Here is a 21,993-nt window from a genome sequence, read left to right on the forward strand (position 1 = left end):
TAGCCGGCAGGCGGGCGGGACCATAGAGAGCCCGCGGCACCGCCCCCTCCACGGCCCGAGCGCCCGCTCGAGCGGCTCCCACAATGCACCGCACAATGGCCCGACCGCCGCCACTACCGGGGCCTGAACGGGCCTGGCGGAGCCCGAGCGCGGCCCGGCCCGCAGCGCGGGGCCCCGAGCGCGGTGAGTGCCGGCGAGGACCTCGGGGGACGGCGGGGAGCGGGGCGGGAGGCCGTCTCGCTGTGCCCGCGCGCCCGGCACCCGGAGCGGCGGCGCCTCTCATCTCGGGCCCCGCGGCGCGGTCGCCCACACCCCCGACCGGGGGCCCCCTTCACGCCAGTTCGGGCCCCGATAGGCCCCATGGTGACGAAATCTCTCCGCGGATCCGATACCTGGGTCGGGGGACCGGAAGAAACCCCACTGGTCCCTTTCCTACCGAGACCTGGAGACTTAGCCCTGAGGGTCCCCTACTCTTGACCCCCAGGTTCCCTGGAGACCCAGATAACGCGCTGCTGACCTTACGAGGGACCCGGGTCTGGGGGACGCAGATAAGCTGCACCTGCTCCCTCCCCTCGGACACGCCTACCGGGACCCACATAACCCCCTTTCCTGCTCCAAATACTCCGCTTTTTACTCTCTGTTTCGTTTTCCAGAACCACACAACCCATTTTGAGGCTTCCGTCAAATACCCGGTTCTGGAGAACCCCAGTAAGCTCCATCTATAATTCCCTCCTCAGTGACCATACTCCCAAACCTTAGATATCTATCTGGTTACCCTTTTTTGAGACTTTGAAAGTTCAGAGAATTCAATTCTGTTTTCAACTCCTGGAATCCTCCAGCCCTTGTAGTCCCCCATCTCTTTTGGGGGTGGGGGGAGGTGGTCCCTTAGAGACTAAGTTCACTTGCTAATAATTCTTTATCATACGTTTCCTTCCTTCCCATCCCTGAGACCTCCTCCAGACTTCTCCCTGAATTTCTGTCCCTTCTCTGGCAGGCATCTACTCCTGTCTCTCCCAGCTCCAGGGGAGTTGAACCTCTCCCTCCACACAGTGGAGTGGTCTAAGAAGCTGCCCAAGGAACCTGGTTATTCCCTATAAATCCAGTCCCAGGCTCTGGCCCCAGCTGGTGGGGGAAAGGCACCTGTAACGTGAAAGATAAGGGGACAACTGGTGTAGAGGAGTTGTTGGTGCTTTCACCTCCAAGAGTAGCTTGTCTTCTGGCTTGTGTGTTTTTCCACCTGTTAGTTTGGGACTGTGATAGAGACTGGCCTTGGATTTCTAACCCTCCCCCTCATGGTGAGGCCACTCCATTGTTGGGGGAGTCCTTTGTGGGGGGGGGGGGTCCAGCCAGGTTTCCTGGTAATGAAAATGGGGCTATAGTGAGTTGCAGCCATTTGCTCATGGCCTCCTCAGGAGTGAGAGGCAGCGGGAAGGGAGGAAAGAGTGAATCAAAGGGACTGCAAAGAGGGCCCATCTATAGTGACAGAAGAACTAGCAGCCCGAGAGTAAATCCAACCCCTGTTAATCCTGTTTGATGTCTCTTGGAATGATGCAAGTCATTGAGACTCTCCGGCCTCCCTGTAATTTAATTCTCCCACCACTTTGGAGTGTGTGTGAGGGAGGGAGTGAGAGGGGCGGCTCTTCCCATTCCTCCCTTTCCTTCTCACTGTTTTCCAGCCAGTGTGTCATTTGGATTTGTTTCTGGTGCTCAGGTCAAGACCTGGTTTTTTTGTGTGTGTCTGTGTTTTTTTTTTTTCTCTCAGTCTATTTATAATTTCCCAGTTGCTATTTTGGGTTCTGCTTAAGGGAAGATTCTGTCCACCCTAAGGAACGTTCCAGGGTGTGTTCCCGGGTGTGTTTCCTCCTCGGCAGGTGTTGAATTGAGTTTTTCAGATCCCCAAGTAGCTCTTGGGCTGGAGGGATAAAAGCTATTTTAGGGTAGTCACTGAAGTGGAGCTGTTAATCCTCTATGGGTCTCTCTAGTTAAGAACACTTAGAGGTTAACCCTTCTCTTGCTGCGGGGGTGGGGGAGGCTTCTCCACAGTTTTGGGAAGGTTGTGAGAATTTCCTGCCGCAGCAGAAGGTGGGATAAGAACGTGCAACTCAATACAAAGGCAAAGATAATAGCTGCCTTTTGTTGGGGACTTACAGCACGCCAAGCACTACGCCGTGCCCTTTGCATACCTGACTAAAATAATCCTCACAACAAGCCTGTGAGGTAAGTATTTTTAGCTTTACAGATGAGGAAACAGGCTAATAATGGAGAAAGAACGCAGTTTCTATAGAGATGATGTAACACCATAAAAAACTATCGTTTCGTCAGAGGGCAGCAGGCATCATGGCACACAGCAGGACAGATAGACTAGGGAGCAGTTTGTCTCCTTTCAGCTTCCAGAGAAGGCCTTCAAGTTTTCGGAAAGCATTTGTGTTTGGGGTACCGAGCCTTAGTAATAGAAGAGATTCCTGAGGTGAGAGAACTGTGGCCCAGGATGTGGTGGTGGAGGAGGGGAGCGCAGCGGGGGCTGGTTAGAGGGGATGTGCTGCGGGTTGACTGTGAGGGAAAAGGGGAAGGCTGCGTTCTGTGGAGATGTTGTGAAGGGAAGGAAACGCACTCAGAGGCCTGAGAAGTAACATTAAAAGGGGAAAAAAAGAAGTACTACTCGGGCCCTGTGCGGAAAAGTGGCAGACACAGTGTAGACCTCAGAGACAGCACTGCATGTACTCACATACTTTAGATCAGACACTTCATCCTCCTTGAGACTACTATAGGTAAGGAGAATAAATCTTCAGGTTAGAAACTGAGGAAACAGAGATTCAGAGAAACAAAGTAACCTGCCCATGGTTTCACGGCCAGTGAGTGGCAGCTCTCCTGATAGCAAGTCCAAGGTTCTTTCCATGCTGCCTCCCTCTTCAGATCAGGCGCCAGGAGGAATCTTTGGATGAAAATATACTGAGTTATACCAGTAACTGGGAGGGATTGATTGTGTTTGTTTTATGGGAACAGGTTCCGTCAGCTTCTCTACAGTTGTTAAGGTTAGAGTGTGAGACCAGAAGAGCAGCTTTGAAAGAAGCAGAATTCTTTCAGTTTTGCCAAGGAAGAAGTCTGAAGGAGAGGGGCCCAGGAACTTTCCTGGAGGAGAGAAGTTTGCAGACAAAGGACAGAGGGAGAGAGACTAGGTTCCCAAAAGGGTTCCTAAGGTAACAGCGGCAGCTTTGGTTATCCAGTAGGCTGTTGGTGACTATAGGTAAGGACTTCCACTGTGCCTTTTTAAAAGGGTGGGGGGAATAGGATCAGGGTGTTGGCTGTTTCCTTTTAGAGTCATAGCCCCATTAAACCCAGATCAAGGCAAGCACATGGCTGCTTCCCTCCTTTGGTTCTGTCAGTACAACCTCGTGAGCTTTCCTTAGCCACCACTGGCCTCTTTCCTAGAAGCCCATTACTCACGCTTTCAGAAGCAGGGTACTAAACTGCTGTGTCTTGTTTGTGCTTGTTCAGGAGAACAGAAGAGGTGGACGTGTGGGAGGTGGGGGACGTCCTGTTCTCTTTCTGAGGTTGTGTGGAATTTCCAGGGCTAGGCTCCCCTCTCACACTGGCCAAAGTGATGCGACTTGCTTCCCTCTGGCTGCCATTCCCAACTTTCCAGGGGCTGAGGTGCATGATTTTGGGTAAGAAGGGGGAGCAGAATTTGACTTTGAGGGTAGGGGAAATTCCCCTCCAAACTAGATGTTTAAACTTGTGCTTGTTTTCTACCCACTTCCAAGGTGCGTAGTAATCACTGGTATTATAAACAGGTAATTCCACCCTTGAGAAGGAGGAAGAACTTAAACCATGAAAGGCAGACGTCAGAGGCCTTTGAGATTTATAGTGAAGCAGGCACATACACCACAATGACTTGAAGGCTCAAGTGGGACTAGTTTTTAGTACTGCCTACCCCTCCCCAGCGCATGACTCATGCACAATGCAGCCACCTTTGTGCCGATCTTTCTAGGCAAATCTCCACTCGTGATGGGGAAGTGTTTATCATATTATATTGCAGTGTTTCTTCAACAAGAGGAATGGTTCCTGAACAGGACGTAGCTCATGTTAATGATGAGCAAAGCTCTCTGGGGCATGAACCCGCTGATCCCATCATCTCGTTCGGGGCCAGTCTGTTGGATGAATGGTCACTGTGAGCAGCAGGTGCTAATGAGCTGAGCAAGCATTCTGTGACCCACAGCTGTTTGTGTGGTTGGAGCCTTCCCCAGATTCTCATGGACAATCCCCAGATACCCTCTTTGCTCCCTTTACATGGAAAAGCCTCATGACCAGATTTTTGGCATGACCTCTTCAAAAGGAATCCCCCTGTTGTAGCAAGTTGCTTTGCAGTTGGTAATCTGTGATGAGTTTGTGAGTGAATATGGGTCTGTTGTCCCCCTTTTGACAGTCCGTACAGTAACTCCCATCCTCTCTTCCTTTGAGTTCATGTCAGGAAAAAAGCTATGTCATCTTTGCTCCAGTTTTCCCCCTTCCCACACGCTTCCCCTCCCCCTGCCTCAGCAAGAGAAAGGATCAGACTTCAAGATATTGGCTCCCCACTTTGGAAGGGCTGCGACCCCAATTTAAACCCGAACTTTCTGAGCATAAGTTAACCTTGCATCAACTTGCATTCAGTGACTCATTCACCCACCTAAAAGTTGAGAGTCCTTTTCTAGATGGTAAGTGTGTGGAAATGAAAGAACTGTGATCTGACCCTTCAAAGAATCAGTTTGGTGAGAAGTTGTAATGCAAGCATGCTACCTGCTCATAATGGAGAAATGCATGTGTGCTATGGGGGTCTGCCAGCACGGGTTGGGGTGGCACTCAGCACCTGGGGTCTTGGACAGGCTTTGCTAAAGAAGCTTGGCTTGGGACACCCAGAGAGGTGGTGGTGGGTAGGATGAGACCAGTACTGGTTTAGGGGAAAATGTGGAGTCTTCTGTTCCCTCCTCCGCCAGAACCTCTCATTGATGCTCCACTGAGAAACACATCTGGCTCTGGAGCTGACTTTCCAGGGTGTAAAATTCCTAAGCAAAGCCTTCTTCCTTCCATGTTGCCTTTTGGGCATTTTATTGCTCTTTAGCACCTCCATGAGGAGGAGAATTGTGGAAAGTAGTGGGTGAGGGGGAGGTAGGGTAAAGAGGAGGAGGAGCTACTTATCTCTAAATTTAGTGGAAAGGATATAAAAGTGAAGTTGAAAGAGAATAGTTGGAGGTTAGGGCTTTTCCTTCCTCAGATTATCTTGCTTACTATTCACCTAGTTAGTACTACTAATAATAGTTACCATTAAGCACTTACTGGGTGCCCAGACTTCTGCTCAATGCTCTCTCTTCATTATTTCATTTAGTCCTCAGGCCATTCTTAGGATTTAGGAGATCATTAAGCCCATTTTGTAAATGAGGAGATAGCTCAGGGAAGTAAGTAGGTGGCTGAAATTCACATGGCTCTGAGGTGGAGGGGCTGGGATTAGAACAGGATCTGTCTCCCTCCAGAGCCCATGTTTTCATGGTATTGGGCTCCCTAACACCAGGTGTTCTGATGTTTCAGGTGAAGAGATTGTTTTCTGAAGGCTGCGTTGGAGGCTGTGACCGAGCAGAGAGCCTGTGTGGAGCTGATGGGGAGGCTTTCTGAATAACATGGCCCTTCGCCATTAGTCTTGCCATGACCACATTTTTCACCAGCGTCCCCCCCTGGATTCAAGATGCAAAGCAGGAGGAGGAAGTGGGCTGGAAACTAGTTCCCAGGCCTCGGGGCCGGGAGGCGGAGAGTCAAGTGAAGTGCCAATGTGAAATCTCGGGGACGCCCTTCACGAATGGGGAGAAGCTGAGGCCTCACAGCCTCCCCCATCCAGAGCAGAGACCGTATAGCTGCCCTCAGCTGCACTGTGGCAAGGCTTTTGCCTCCAAGTACAAGCTATATAGGTAGGTGACACTCCCGTACCTATTCCTTCTGTGGGGTTTCCAGAGGACAAAGCCAGAAAGACTCCACTGAATATGAGGCTTTATGTGTGACAGAAGAGTAGAGGTTAATTGGCCCACAAGTGTACCCTGAATGCCAACCACTTGAAGTCACTCACTAAAAGCTAATACTGATATTTGTAGGCAGACATTAGACTCTGATGGGGAAATACCAGCCAGTCATGAACAAACCAGATTGAACAGTTTGGCAATACTACTTTCCCCACCTTTGTCAATTAGCGGTGAGATTCTTAGCCAGAAATTATAACTCAGTCTTAGAACTTTAGAAGGAAAAGGAGACCCTCTGGTCCAATCTGTAAATTTTAAAGTGGAGGCTCAGAGTGGGGAAGTAATTTACCTAGGGTCACATAGCTTCTTTGGTCCTGCAGTGCCTCTTCTGAGCCAGTCCGCTGTTCACATGATTCCTTCTGTCTCTGTAGACTCCATGGTTTCCCTCTGGGTCAGCAGCTGATCTGAAACTTGTAAGCCCAAGAGCCCTATATAAAGTGACATGGAATGTGACAGTGCTGGTATAAAGCAGATACAGCAGAGCAGCCTGGCGGGGGTGGGGGAGCTGCTCAGATTTTATCCTTGCCTTTCCATCAGAAGAACAGGAAGATGCCCCCTTTACAAATGAGGCAGATTGGGCGCCTGGGTGGCTCAGTGGGTTAAGCCGCTGCCTTCGGCTCAGGTCATGATCTCAGGGTCCTGGGATCGAGTCCCGCATCGGGCTCTCTGCTCAGCAGGGAGCCTGCTTCCTCCTCTCTCTCTCTCTGCCTGCCTCTCTGCCTGCTTGTGATCTCTCTCTGTCAAATAAATAAATAAAAAATCTAAAAAAAAAAAAAAAAAAAAAAAAACCAAATGAGGCAGATTACCTGATGCACACCCCTTCGTCCGTTCATCTAGCTGGCTATGATTTATTGAGCTCCTGCTATATGCCAGCCACAGCATTCAGTGCCGGGGACCGAGCAGTGAGCCAGACAGATGAGGGTGCTGGCCCTCGAGTTCACTATCTTAATAGTGGGGACAGACAGCAAACAAGTAAATTCATGAACAAGATGACCACAGAAAGCCTTAGTTCTTTGTCTGGAAAACAGTTGATAGGAACTAAAACAAGTAATGGGGTAGTAGGTGACCAGGATTGTCCTCAGGACAGTTCTCTGGTCCTCAGGAAAGAATCATGCTTTGATTCTGGGTGTTCCTGTGTCTTAGGTGGACTCCAGTTGGGTTGTCCTCTTGGTACCATCTGGGTGTCCATGGGAGGCTGCAGGAAAGGTCCTGGTCTGGGGGCAGGAGCCAGGACTCCAACTGTAGTCACTGTGTGAGCTTAGGTGAGTTACTAAACTTCTTAGGGCTTCAGTTTCCTCACTTGTAAAATGAAGGAAATGGACTGTGGATCACCTATCACCTCCCTCTCATACATTACATGTCAGTTATGTCCCAGGAGGTTCACAGTAACTCTCAGGCAGGGCACTCACACATAGCATGAGTGTAATGGCTGTTTGCTACCTTACAGGTAGGAAGGATCACTGGGTGCTATAGCGGAGGCAGCGGTGGCGTACCTAAGTGAACTCAGGTTGCAAGAAGGACCGTGTTCAGATTTAGCCTCTGCTGCTTACTGACTGGTGGGTAGGGCTGTCCTATGCTTTGGCCTCTTGTGGAGAACAAGGTAAATGACAGTTCACACAGGGCCTGGTAAATGTGGGCCCTTGAAGTCTTGGTGAGTTGATTCTGAATGTCCTGTGGAGCTCTGGATTGTAACTCCTGCACTCTGAGCTGCTGTCCCTCCAGATGGGAGCAGGTAAACCAAGGCGGGCACTGAGGTGCTATACCATTGGAACAGTTTTTTAAGTGTTGCTGGTTTATGTGGCAAACACTTTAAATGGTACAGATGGGCATTCAGTGAAAAATGAATTGTCCTCATGCTGGAAGCAACCATTTTCCTCCCCAGAGGTGTCCACTGGGGTTATTTTCTTGTGTATCCTTGCTGAGACATTGAAACATGTACTCCTTCCCTTTTTATTTTCACAAGGGATTGTATTACACACACACTACCAAACTTCCTTTTTTGACTCAGCCCCTTATATTTTGGGATTGTTCTAGATCAGGAAGTTTAGATAGATTTCTTTTTTTTTTTTTTTTATCGTACCATTTTAAATTTTTTGAAAAGAACATACATTCACACAAAACAAATTCACAAGATACCAAAAGGCATACAATGGAAATTCTCCATCATACGCATCAGCTTCTTATCTCATCTCTGCAAAGGCAGCCAGTGTTGTTAATTTCTTGTATATCCTTCCAGAAATATTTTTGAGTACGTATAAACAAACATTTGTCTATTTTCCGTTTTTTCTTGTATATCCAGAAATATTTTTGAGTGCATATAAACAAACATTTGTCTATTTTCCGTTTTTATCCTATGCATAGTACCATTCTGCATGTACTGTTCTGTCCCATTGCCTTTTTTTTTCTTTTTTTTTTTAGATTTTATTTATTTATTTATTACAGAGATCACAAGTAGGCAGAGAGGCAGGCAGAGAGAGAGAGGAGGAAGCAGGCTCCCCGCTGAGCAGAGAGCCCGATGCGGGACTCGATCCCAGAACCCTGAGATCATGACCCGAGCCAAAGGCAGTGGCTCAACCCACTGAGCCACCCAGGCGCCCCTGTCCCATTGCTTTTTACCACTTCGTATATCCTAAGAGCTTGTTCCCTGAGGGCATATAAAGCGACCTTGTTTTTTTTTTTTGTTTTTTTTTTTTAAGTTGTGTCATTTTATGAACTTACCATAATTTATTTGCCAGTTCCCTATTGATGGACATTTAGATCGTTCCTGACTTAACTGCTACTAACAGTGCTGCAAAGACTAGCAGTACATAGGAGATTTTGCAGGTGGGCGAGGACAGCTATAGAATTTAGGTACTGACTGGCACGGGACCCCATTGCATTCCATCACATGGTTCGACCATAATTTTAGTATCTAGTTCTGCCAGTGGATGTCTCGGTTGTGGCCAGCCCTTGTGATCTCCCTTCTTTTTCTCCTCTATCCTCCATCCCTACCCCCAGGCACATGGCCACCCACTCAGCCCAGAAACCCCACCAGTGCATGTACTGTGATAAGATGTTTCACCGCAAGGACCATCTGCGGAACCACCTGCAGACCCATGACCCCAACAAAGAGGCCCTTCACTGTTCTGAGTGCGGTAAGAATTACAATACAAAGCTAGGCTACCGGCGCCACCTGGCTATGCATGCCGCCAGCAGCGGTGACCTCAGCTGTAAGGTGTGCCTGCAGACCTTTGAGAGTACCCAGGCCCTGCTGGAGCACCTGAAGGCCCACTCACGCCGAGTAGCTGGTGGTGCCAAGGAGAAGAAGCACCCCTGCGACCACTGTGACCGGCGGTTCTACACTCGCAAGGATGTGCGGCGGCACTTGGTGGTGCACACGGGCCGGAAGGACTTCCTGTGCCAGTACTGTGCCCAGCGGTTCGGCCGCAAGGACCACCTGACGCGTCATGTCAAGAAGAGCCACTCACAGGAGCTGCTCAAAATCAAGACAGAGCCAGTGGACATGTTAGGCCTACTCAGCTGCAGCTCCACGGTCAGTGTGAAGGAGGAGCTGAGCCCCGTGCTGTGCATGGCCTCTCGGGACGTGATGGGGGCCAAGGCCTTCCCTGGCGTGTTGCCCGTGGGCATGTATGGCGCCCACATCCCCACCATGCCCAGCCCGGGCGTGCCCCACTCCCTGGTGCACGGCACGCTGCCCGTGGGTATGAGCTACCCACTGGAATCCTCGCCCATCTCTTCCCCAGCTCAGCTTCCTCCAAAATACCAGCTTGGATCTACCTCATACTTGCCTGACAAATTGCCCAAAGTGGAGGTGGATAGTTTTCTGGCAGAGCTTCCCGGAAGCCTCTCTCTCCCGTCCGCTGAGCCCCAGCCCGCCTCACCTCAGCCGGCGGCGGCGGCGGCGGCCCTCCTAGATGAGGCACTGCTCGCCAGGAGCCCCGCCAGCCTCTCTGAGGCCCTCTGCGCCGCCAACGTGGACTTCTCCCACCTGCTGGGCTTTCTCCCCCTCAACCTCCCCCCGTGCAACCCGCCGGGGCCCGCGGGAGGCCTGGTCATGGGCTACTCCCAGGCTGAGGCACAGCCCTTGCTCACCAGTTTGCAAGCACAGCCTCAAGACTCCCCCGGAGCTGGGGGGCCGCTGAACTTTGGACCTCTGCACTCCTTGCCTCCGGTCTTCACATCTGGCCTGAGCACCACCACCCTGCCTCGTTTCCACCAGGCGTTCCAGTAGCCCCCAGGGAGGCCCTCGGTCCAGGCTTGGGCTCCGTCAGGGAGCCTCTGTGCCCACTTTGTCTGCCTCCCCCACGAAGGCAGCTGAGCTTTCAGAGCTGGGTTCAAAAAGAAAAAATTCCAGTATCTATATGGAGCACTTGGTTTGGGGGTTCAAGGCTCCAGGATCAGTTCCAGGAGGAGCCCTGAGCCCCAGCCCCATGAAAAGATCTCATACCATAGAACTTCAGGTATTTTTACTTTTACTTTTTTGATCTGAATCGGGAGCCACACTCAGCCCTCTCCCCCTCCAAAACGTCAGAAGCGCTTTCTCTTCGGAGAAGGAGGCAGTCTCTTGGAGACAGAGGGTTTCACTTTGGATGACCTCGAGAGAAATAGCCCAAGAAGCCCGTCTCCTGGTCCCAACCTGCAGACCCCACAGCAGTTGGTCGGGCCCTGCTGCAGAGAAAGGGTCACTTGGCTCCATCACCTGCTTCCAGCCAGTGGGCAGGAGAGAGGGCCTCTTCCTCCCACCGCCCCCGTCCCTCCTGTACCGACACCTCCACTTCCAGTCAGTGTTGTCCAGCAACGGCACCGTTTACACAGTCGTCTCAGACACACCATTCACCTCCCTTGCCAAGCTGTTAGCCTTAGAGTGATTGCAGTGAACATTGTTTACACGCCGTGAGTCCATTCCCACCAGTCCATTCCAGTTGGCACCAGCCGGAACCATTTGGTACCTGGTGTTAACTGGAGCCCTGTTTACAAGGCGGAGTCGGGTCTCGCTGACTTCTCTTCACTTGAGGTCACGTTTTTCCCCTGTGGGGAAATAAACTGACTTTGGACTGCTTCAGTCTCTGCCATCTTCCATGACTGTGTCTGTTCCTGCCTTCCTCGGCAGTGTCCGCGAGACAGGCAAGAAGACTGGAGCCGTTTTCTCACAGGTCTGCAGTTCTGTTTTTCTCCAAGTACATCATGACCCCACCCCCTCCCCTTGAACTGGAGAGGGGAGGCCTGAAAGGCATGGCCGCTGCTTTTGCCCACTCCCATTGCCCCCTCTCCCCGACCCCTGCCCCAGACATCATGAACTGTTATCATTAGTCTCGGAAGGAGGGACTCAGGTTCTAAGCTGGTGTGGATAGCAAAGGAGAGGGTGTGAAGCCCTGATTTTGTCTCCTATTTATCCCTTTTCCAGGAAGTTGTGGAATTGTTGGAAGAAGAGTTTTCAGGAAGTTAGGGCTGGGCAGATAGTTGAGTCCTAACCTGTGGGTATGTCATTGGCTCCCATACTAACCTTTTCTCCACAGTGCCCCCTCTATCTCCACTCCTTTGCAGTTACCGTGGACTCGGGGTCACTGTGCATAGGCTTCTCCGCTCTCCATCAAAGAAATTCCACCTTCTGCTTATGCCCCCCCCCCACCTAGCCCCGATACTTAGCAGGGTTTCTTGCAACAGGTGATCTGGCTTGTGGGGCTCCCTGCCCCAGACAGTGCAGCCCTTGCCCAGCCGAACCCCATCCCTGCTTCATTTCTCAGTTCTGGATGGGCTTCGCTCTTCCCACTCACGGGAGGGAGGCAGCTCGGGGACCACTGATGTGGGACCCTCATGAGACACCTCCACTCTGATTCAGAAACACACTTCTACCTCTTTACTGTTAACTCCTACAAGTGCAGCCAGTAGTTTCTGGGCACCTCTCTCAGCCGTGCCTCATGCTGGCTTCTCCACGAGGGTTTCAGGACGAACTACCAAGGAACTGCCTCAGCCTCCTCCCAGTCCTCCTACTCTCCCTTCTAGAAATCACTTTGCTTTTTCATCAGGAACTGAGCAGGTCCAAGACCCAGGCTTCTGCTTCAGCCCAGGCCAGTACTCTTTGAGGTGAAAACCTTAAAATGTAGCTCCCTGGTCCTTAATTGGAAGCAATGTGGCGTGAATAAGCACATTTTGATTTAGGCAGGGTAGCTTGGGATACCTTTAAAACAAAACAAAACAAAACAAACCAGATATAAAAATGTCTGGCAAGGTTAGAATCAGACTAGATGATTTGCTTCTAAAAATTAGTTTCAGTGAGTCCCAGGGACTAATTAAGGTTTATTTTTAAAAGCGTCCCCCGTGGTACGCAGCCACCTCCTACATGCTGTGCATGTTACTGGGACTCGTATTACAGGAAATGGCACGTGAGGGTCCCAGCAGGACTCGGTGCTGCCATTCTTCTTATTGTCGCTGGTCCTCATCACTAGACCCAGCAGCCCTTTACCTGCTCCCGGCCACCTTCTCTGCCCCCCTCGTTCATAGAGGCAGGTGGGCCTCCGGCCACAGAATAGACAGTCTCAGGCTTAGAGGAGTCCACTCTTCTTGCCTGTCCTTTCCTGTCCCTTCCTTGAATTCTCTGCCCCAGTAGTGATGCTGGGAAACTCCTAGAACAGGCAGAGCGACTATTTAAAGCCTTGTAACCGGGGCCTTGCCCCGTCCCCCCTTTCTATCCTGCCCCTCTTTTCCTTCAGTGCCCTCACCACACACAAGGAATTTCTCTATCACTGTGAACTTTGCTGGTACAGAGGAACATCTGCCTTCACCTTTTTTTGGACCATAGTCACCCAGCCGTTTCTTAAACTTCCCTTCCCCAAAATTTAAGGAGGAAAAAAAAAAAAAAAAAAAAGCCTTATTGGCCTGGTTGTTCGAAGGATAAGAATAGCCTTATCCTGCACTCAGTACCAAACCCACTTCAGTACCTTTACTGAGGCCACGAGAGCCCAAGGGGTGTCTGCCCAGGACAGGAGCCATGGCATGTGGCAGAGACCAAACAGGGACCAGGTAAAAGGGGTGATGTCTCCTTTCCCTACCACCTCCTCCAACTTCTGTCAGCGATGAGTTGCCCTGAACAGGGCAGGCACCTCCCAGCCTGTACATAGCTGGTCCAGGCTGAGTACATTTCTGGGGGCCAGGGATGACCTGCCCAGCTGTGTCAGCTCAAAGGTTCTGTGCACATCTTAAAAGGGGAGAGGTGGGAAAAGGAGCACCAATGAGTTCCCCCCCCAACCGCCCCACCTTTTACAAATGGCATTTAATGGAAATCCGGGAAGCAGGTGTGATTACTTTTTTGCTGGTAGATATTGTCCTAAGTTGAAATTCTTCCACTGCCCTAAACTTCCCCTACTAGTCTGAATCCCTGCCCGCTCCCCCCCTTTTTTTTTGGTAGCTGTTTTACCCATTCCCTCTACCTCCCCTCTTATCTAGGAGCTGTTTTTAAGCACGATTTTTTTTAACAGTTTATATTGTACAGGATCAATATTTTGCTTTTTAACAAGGATATTTATGTAATAAGAAACTTTGCCTTAGGCAGGTGTTGGCCAGAAAAGTCCAGATTCCTCTGGGACCCCACCCTGGCCTCTCCTGGAGCTCTAACCTGCTGTGGAAGGAATTGGCTATGACCTTCACCACTGGAGAGAAGGGTCTGCGGCAAGGGAAGGGGTGTTCTGGTTCTAACAGAAGAGAGATTCACCGTGATAATCTAGTGCCTCTGTGGAGGGGTTTGGAAGAAGTATTCCAGCCCAGTTTCTTCAGATGCAAGCTCACTTCTGTAGCTGCCCCCTCCACCTCTGCCTGCTTGGCACTAGAACTCTTGAAACACACTTCCCATTCGCCTCCCTCCCCCCGCAGTGATCAAGGCTTTGGGGCCACTCTTTCGTAACGCCAGATTATTTAAAGAGAGAAAAATACAAGACAAAAACCTTCTAGCACTTTGTAAACACAGTGAATAACCTCTTGGAGTATTTTTGGCTTTATATAAAACAAGGTTTTTAATTGTAAAATATAAGTGCCATTAGAAAATGCACAGGGCGTATCTTTGTTAAAGTAGATTTTTCAATGTTTTACAGAATTACATTTTCAAAAAAAAAAGTTTTTATAATGAAGTTGTTTATTAAAAACTTCTGAATGATGTGTTTGGAAGTTGTGAACCTGTCTGATTGGGAAAGGGCTGGAGAGAGCCTGGGGAACTAGAAACTCCAAACATCTCTAGCCCCCAAGGGAATGGTGAGTGTAGGGCAGATGAAACAGGCCTTCACGTTAGCACCTATAGACTTTGAAATGAAAGATCGTAATGAGATGTCTTTGAGGTAAGTGGCATCACATTATCACTTAAACTTGGACGCAAGGGTCAGAAAAATCAGAGTGGCTTAATGAAATTTCATATAACGAAAAATGCCAGATGTAGCACAGTAGCACAGTTTTTAGAATTGGTTCAGCCACTCAAACATGGCTGGCTTTAGCATTCCTGTCTCTCTCGACCCTATCTTTTGTAGAAATGACTTTGTCCTCAGGCTCTACAAAGTGGCTCCCTTTGTGTAGGAGTAGAATGCTGCCATGATTCCATCCCTGTCAGTCACAGTGCTGACCAGGAAGAGCAAGAAATTCTATTTCTTTCTTATATTCACAAAAGCACCACTAGGCATCTCCTGTTCACTGGCTTTGATAGGGCTCTGTGCTCTCCCCAAAACCAGCCGGCGACAACAAGGCTGAATGAGACAGGAGGAGTGAACCGTTTCTCAAAGGAAATTGGGGTTACAGTTAGGATGGGGAATGAGTGCTGGTTGTCCAAGAAAAGACATGCCATCCACTGCCCAAAGTGCACAGCTGGCAAGTGGCAGAGCTAGGACCTGACCTTGCTCACACCTGGGCATGCCCATTGGGTGTAGACAAACTTGAGACAGTGACGTGGCTTCTGACTTTGCTTCTTGGCCAATCTCTTAACAAAGGTAGTCCTCACCACCCCGGGCCCTGTAACTCGTACTGCGATCCTCCTATCCAGGGCTAAAATTGAGCTTACTTTTCCGTGGTCTGGGGCCAGTGTCCAGAGCCACAAAGTGTAAGTCACCTCTGAATCCAGCCCAAGAGTCCATGGGACAATAAGTGTTAACGTCTGTAACAGGCATTTTGTGTACAAAGGCACTGGGCTGGCCCTTCATCTCTTTGGCCTTGAATTTACTTCATAAACATTCAGTGTCAACCACAATGCCTTCAGATCCCTAGCAGGGCCCCAAGGGAACGCACCTTGCTCTCTTGCTTCTTGGGAGTGTACACCCCATGGTGGGCCCAGGGGCTCAGAGCTATCTTATTCATTGGGCAGGAAGAGGCTGAAGGCTCTCTGGAGGAGGTGGCAGTGACTTCTAGGAAGAGGGGCCATTAGATGTACTGACCTGCGTAGATCCTGAGTTTGGGAGGCACGACCATGGGAGTGCAGATGTGTTTGCAGGCTCAGGGCTGCATGGCTGGTTCATCCAGGCTCATCCCGGCTCATCCCATCCAAGCACATTCCCTGCAATTTAGATTGGAGTTCACATAGGTGAAATGTCTGGTATAGAGCAAGCAGCAGCCAGGGTTGGGGCGCCTGGGTGGCTCAGTGGGTTAAGCCTCTGCCTTCAGCTCAGGTTATGAACTCAGGGTCCTGGGATGGAGCCCTGCACTGGGTGTGGGGGGGTGGTCTCTGCTCAGCAGGGAGTCTGCTCCCCCCCCCCCCCGCCCATCTGCCTCTCTGCCTACTTGTGATCTCTCTCTGTCAAATATAAACAAAATCTTAGAAAAAAGAAGCCTGGGCCTAGGACAAGTAGAAACATCCACCTTGCGGTCTGCAAGCCCAGGAGGCTACAGTTCCTACAAACAGGTGTCAGTTTACTCCAGGTTCACAGCGCTTGAGACATTCCCTTGCCCAAGATCCTTGTACTCTTAAAGTTTCTCTCCGTATAAATATTTCCAGTATCTCCATGTGCCAATCAGTTACCATCATTTGCAGCTCCTTGTTTGAGGCTGGTTCGCCTCTTCTGCATATGTTTGAGTAGTTTGTCCTGTGCAAAGCTGCTAGTTTCCTACAGCTGCCCCCAAACCGCAGTTAAATGTGGGCTCCGCCCGGTGCCCACTGCCCACCACAGGCGGGGTGGGAAGGGGGGGGCGGTTTGGCGGGAGAGTAATCACTTGGTGTGGTGGTTGTGATGGAAAGTTCTATCTGTCCGCGACCAGAGTTGTGCCTGATTCTCAGCGCTCACTCTGAGCTGCTCCAGGCTTGGTAACACCCCTGCATTTCACCCCACTGGCACCTCCAGCGCCCTCCTAATCTCGGGCCAGTTCCATCTGGCGCTCGCGGTTGCATCCCCACCGGGCAGCCCCCTGCCACTCCGCCAGGCTGGGGCACCCCTGCGAATCACACCCCGAAGGGGGGCGCGAGGGACGGAGCGGGCCAGGAGGGGGAGACCGTGCCTCTCCACTTCGCGCCCCGCTGCCCCTCTGGCGGGACCCACAGTGTCACCCATGCCCCCTGACCCCCGCCAGGCCAGAGGCTCCGGCAAGAGATCACAGCGAGGGTACCGTGGCCCTGGAGCCGCCACGCGCCAGTCGCCCAACCTCACCGGTGGGGCCCGCAAAGCCGCGGCACCCGGGCGCCCCCCTCCCACCCCGGGACTGCCCCGCCTGCTCCGGGGCGCGGGGCAACCGCCTGGCCCCGGGCCAGGGCTGCAGAGACCTGAGGAGCCCAGGGGCGGGGTTCGCGGGAGGGAGGCGGCGGGAAGGCCGAGGAAGTGACGACGGGGCAAGGCGCCATCTTCATGGAAGAGGCGGAGGGGTGGAGAAGCTGAAGCTCGCGGAGGAGGGGGAGTACTGGGGGACCTGGGGGTGTGAGGGCGGGAGAGGAAGAGCCAGAGGTGGGAGCCGCGGCGCAGCAGGGCCCGGGGCCCCTAAACCTGGAAGGCCAAGCCGTGCACCCACCGGAGGCCATCGAGTGGGAGCTGAGAGGTGCCCAGGCGGACAGGGCCTACCTGTGGCTGCAGCGCAGGTCTGGGCGCATCCACCGTCTGCACCTGGCCCGAGGAGTTTCGTCATCCAGAATATTCCTGGCTCCTGGGTCACCGCCCTTCTGAACCACTTGCAGTTGACAGCCATGATCATGAGTGGTGATGAAGACGTGCTCTGCTACCTGATGCATTTGGAGCTGAGGGAGCTCAGGCACGCCAGGACCCAATGCAAGTTCAAGTTTCGCTTTTGGAACAACCCCTACTTCTGGAACAAGGTGCTCATAGAGTATGAGCGCAGATCCTCAGGACTGTGGTATCAGTTCTGGTTTGCCAGGTCCGCAGCGTCTTCACCTGGTTCTGGCAGCACAGCCTCCCAGGCGCTGACAAGGTTGCCCAGATTATTAAAGGGGACCTGTGGCCCCAGCCCCTGCAGTACCACCTGCTGGGTGATAGGCCGCCCATAGCCAGGAGAAGCCTGGCAAGGTGGCCCACAGAGGCCCCTCCTAGGCTCCACAGGTTCCGGTCTGGCTAAGCCCCTTGCTGGGACCTGGCCCCTACCTAAGACTCCCTTCTACCTGTGTTTAGGCCAATGACATAACCCTGCTATCTGCTTGAGCTTTCAGGCTCCCTGGCCCCTCTGAACGTTCAGTGGACTCTGCTCCAAGGCTGTGGCCTCCATGCCCAAGCTCTTCTGTTTCCAAGTGGTTTCATGCATCACATATCTGTTACATGCCATGGTGTCTACCAAGGACCTGCAGGTGCTAAAGATGGGCACTACCATCATCTTCGTGGTCCAGGTCTACCTCTGGACCCACCCATTTTCCTTCCTTCCTGAGTTCTGCCAGGGCTGCCACCAACATTGTTGCCTGCTCCCAGGTCTGTAAGGGCCCCAACCACCACCTGGCAAGGCACAAGAAAGCCCCCAGCTCCCTAGGAGCTCTGGCATGCTGGCATTTCTGGGCATGTGCTCCAGCCAGGGGCCATGATGGGGGTCCCTTCCAGAAGCCTATTTTCCTGAGCCAGGTCATGGGGATCACACAGAATCCAGGCCCCCAACCGGCACCCTCAGTCTCTGTTTTTAGGCTGCCGGGCTGCAGGTACAGGAGGGGAGTTTCCAGTTGTGGGACCTGTCTACACCTGCCCAGACCTAACATTTTTTTCGTTTTCTTTAAAATGACAGCTCAGAACAAACAACTGAAGAAGCAAAGTTCTTAAAAACAGCTAAGCAGGCTGTCTTTTTAATTGAATCTTCCCCTTTTGGCGCTAGAGAAGGAGGGTTGCTCTGCACACCGTGGGAGGGCCTCCCCCTTCTTTGCCACCTCTTTCACATGCTCCGCCCCCTTTAGCAAGGGCACTCCCCCAGGGGCGGGGCTAGTTCTTTGTTCTGTGCTGTATTCTTTTAGACCAACTCCTTTCTTCTCCTTCTACCAGGTCCAGCCCCCACTTTGGGACTGTGTAGGTGGAGGAGTTCAGTTGCCTCCCCCGGTCCTCCTTCGGGAGGAAGGCCTTGTCTTTTGCTTCCCAGGACCTGGGGAGGCCTTGACACGAAACATGGTGGCCGGTGCTCTCTGCAGGGGAATGCAATGGAAGCAGAGGCAGCTGGGAAGTTTCCAGTGGCTGAGAGACCATGGCATGTAGGGAGCAGAGTCCCCTGGTTCTTCTGAACTTTCTTGATTCATCAAAATGTTTTTTAAATGAGAAGAATTACTAACCAACCACTGAAACTTGAGAGGTTCTCTTGGTCCAGGTGTGAAAGTGGAAAGTGAACGCTGTTTTTCGTTTCATGGCTTTTAAGTAAGATCCTATGCATCTCCTCCCCTGTTTCTGCCCGGTGGAAACATTGAGCTGTCCAGGCCTGCTTATTGCTTTTAGTTGAGAACATTTACAAGAACATCCATGTAATTTCTCCCTGCCGTGCCATTAGGGGACTTCAGTGGCCATTTGTGGTGGCGATCAGGTTGTTGTGGCCTGTTAATACAGCCCTGTGTGGTTCTGTAGGACTTAAAACTGGGAGCTGTTAGCATGTTCTGTGAGGATAGCCTCCAGAAAGAAATCTGCTAAGGTCCTGATGACTCTGTGCCCTGGCCGCCACGATGTAGCGGGCATTGCTGGATCTCTGCTTCTAAACAGAGAAATATCCATGGGATGGTTTTGTCCAATCAGAAGAAGATTCATGGCACTACTGTCTCCTATCTGCATGGTTAAAAAAATAAAAACCTTTCAGTCTGGGGAAAAAAGAAGTTGGATGATATTATTCCTCCATCCAGAACTCTCCATTGGCAGGAAAAAAAAAAAGTCCTTATTCTTTAACCTGGCTGACAAAGCCCAGCCCTGGGCTTTGCCCCCTGTCTGGCTCCTGCTGACCCCGCCCACTGATGTCCTTACTCACTCACCCCCAGTAACCTCTCTCCTCCAAATGCAGCACATTTTGGCCTCAGGGGTTTTGCACTTTCTAGAATTTTCTTCCTACAGATACTCTCCTCTCTGGCCCCCTCCCCTCTTTCAGGCTTTAGTCAAATGTCACTTCTCCAGAGGCCATCCCAACCTTGCCTATCTAAAGTCTTTCTTTACCCCGTTCTGTCTCTTCTCCCCGCCCCTTCAAGATTTTCTCCATATCATTGTAACTCTCTGAAATGGTCTTGTTTTCCTCTCTTCTCCTTCCTCCGACAAATCAGGAGAACAGTGACCTATCCGTTGGCTACTTAGCCGTGTTATGCCTCAGAAATTACTTGTGCAAGTGAATGACTCTCCAGATGTGTCCATAATACCCACAGCATTATCCCAGGCCCCAACAGAACAAAGAACAAGGCATAGTTCCCACTGGAGACCTTCAGCTGGGCAGTGACGGGTCTCTGTGTGATTTGTTGCACAGCTGGAGCACATCTGGGAATGAAAGGGGCACTGCTAACAATGACGCCAGGACAAGAAGCCTAACTGGTACAGAACCATGACCCCAAAGAGATGGGACCCAACTAAGTCCAGTTTGACATACAGTTCACCCTAAATATGTGTGATGGGGGATCGGAGGGTGGAGACTCCCCTGATGTTGGGACAAAGGAGCTGGGCCTTGAGGAAAAGGCAGCCATTTAGGTAAAATGCCCCTAGGGAATTCCTGAGGGAGCAAATGGCAGGACCAAAGGCACTGGGATAAAAGATGCCTGATGTGCTCAGGGCACAGCATGGACCCTGGATATAGGCTACTTGGAAGAGGCGACGCTGGATGGGTAGGCCATTTTCTGGATATTCAAGCCAAGGCATTAGCCCATGGATAGTGGGGAGGGATATCAGATGTGGTTCAAGGGTAGGAGAGAGCTCACAGGGTAGCTGGCGGCAAGGGGAGGGGAGTGTCTGCAACTCCAGCTCTCTAGTTGACAGTTTGACCCCAGGCTGCAGCTCTTCCAGGAAGCCCTTCATGATTGCTCTTCCTTGCAACAATTTCTGCCACCTCCAAAGTACAGCCTAGAACCCAAATTTTTAATACTTCTGCCTGGCCAGGCTACCTCCTCTGGGTTTCTCTTTTGTGTTAAACACCTGTTTGTGATGCTCCCAAAGGAATCAGAGTGAGCCTCTAAACATCCTGGGGACCCTAGAAACTGGTGCCCCAAGTCATTTGCCTGCCCTGCACCTACCTGGTGGTTGGCAGGTGCGTTTAGACTCCTGCAGGCCACATTTGGGCCCTGTCACAGCCTGCAAGTTCTTAGGCCCTGGACGATGGCGCTTACCAAAATGGGTACTGACTGGATCTTTCTGCTGCCTGGCCAGCGCCATGCTTCTTTCACTCTGTGACTTATCTCAGCAAGGGGCCGTGGCAGCCATGGATCCCAGCCACCCATCTGGGGCAGGAGTCTCATCCTCAGAGCTCACTCCTGCTTGCTCACTCTTTCATGTCCTGAGTCACTCATTTGTTTACCCACATATTTTAGCAACCACTCCAGAATGGGAACCAGGAATACAAGATGACTGTTTTGATCTTTGCCCTCAGTAACCTCAAGAGCCCAATGATGAGGCGGAAAGCAGTGATACTAACCACTGACGTTTAGTGAGCACCTACTATGTGCCAGGGGCTTACATGGACACAGCAGCCAGAGTGGCTCTCTAGACCTGAGTCAGGTCATGTCCTTAGTTCTAAACCCTCCAAAGACTCCAATCACATGGAAGAGGAAAAACTAACCCACTCCTCACAACCTAAAAAAGCCTCATGGGGGCGCCTGGGTGGCTCAGTGGGTTAAGCCGCTGCCTTCAGCTCAGGTCATGATCTCAGGGTCCTGGGATCGAGTCCCACATCGGGCTCTCTGCTCAGCAGGGGGCCTGCTTCCCTTCCTCTCTCTGTGATCTCTTCCCTTCCTCTCTCCTACTGTGATCTCTCTCTGTCAAATAAATAAATAAAATCTTAAAAAAAAAAAAAAAAGCCTCATGATCTGGCCTCTTGTAATGTCTCTAACTTCACCTTCTCTGGCTCCCCTTCTCCAGGTCACTTTTCAGCGACACCGCCTCCTGCTGGTCTTCAAATCTGGCTCAGAACCTTGCTTGCTCTGCCCTCTGCCTGGAACCTTCTTCTTCAGATACAAGTATGCATTCCTTATGGTTTCTCAGCTCATCTGTTACTATTTCACCTCTTCAGGAAGCCTTCCCTGATTACCCCTTCTTAAAACTACCCTGCTGTGGCGCTAGGGTCACTCAGTCGGCTAAGTGTCTGACTCGTGATTTCGGCTCAGGTTTGTGATCTCAGGATCATGAGCTCCAGCCCCACGTCAGGCTCCTTGCTCACAGCCGGCAGTCTGCGGGACATTCTTTCTCTCCTGTTCCCTCTGCCCCTCCCCTCACATTCGCTCTTTCTCTCTCTCTCTCTCTCTAAAATAAATAAATTGCCCTGTAGCTCTCCCTCCCTTTCTGTGGTTTGAATTTTGTAAGAGCACTTACAACCATCTGACATTACATTCTTACATACCTGCCTTTTCCCCTCC

At 51.4% G+C, this 21,993-nt stretch overlaps 1 protein-coding gene and 1 pseudogene across 4 annotated transcripts; both read left to right on the forward strand.

The window, feature by feature from the left end:
* Positions 1-40: 40 nt before the first annotated feature.
* Positions 41-14,189, forward strand: PLAGL2 (PLAG1 like zinc finger 2). 4 transcript variants are annotated; one of them, XM_059133578.1, is made up of 3 exons: positions 41-183; positions 5,563-5,936; positions 9,039-14,189. In XM_059133578.1, exons 2-3 carry the CDS (start codon positions 5,677-5,679, stop codon positions 10,270-10,272), a joined length of 1,494 nt encoding a protein of 497 aa, XP_058989561.1. In that variant the 5' UTR covers positions 41-183; positions 5,563-5,676; the 3' UTR covers positions 10,273-14,189. The 4 variants fall into 4 exon arrangements, with proteins under 4 accessions (XP_058989561.1, XP_058989564.1, XP_058989563.1 ...); XM_059133580.1 differs by lacking the exon at positions 41-183 and adding an exon at positions 229-708; XM_059133579.1 differs by lacking the exon at positions 41-183 and adding an exon at positions 2,550-3,244.
* Positions 14,190-14,297: 108 nt separating this feature from the next.
* On the forward strand, positions 14,298-21,485 carry LOC131808335 (putative testis-specific Y-encoded-like protein 3; annotated as a pseudogene).
* The last annotated feature ends 508 nt before the right edge of the window (positions 21,486-21,993 follow it).

Source organism: Mustela lutreola, chromosome 9 (assembly GCF_030435805.1).
Source record: "Mustela lutreola isolate mMusLut2 chromosome 9, mMusLut2.pri, whole genome shotgun sequence".
In the NCBI taxonomy this organism is placed as follows: Eukaryota; Metazoa; Chordata; class Mammalia; order Carnivora; family Mustelidae; genus Mustela; species Mustela lutreola.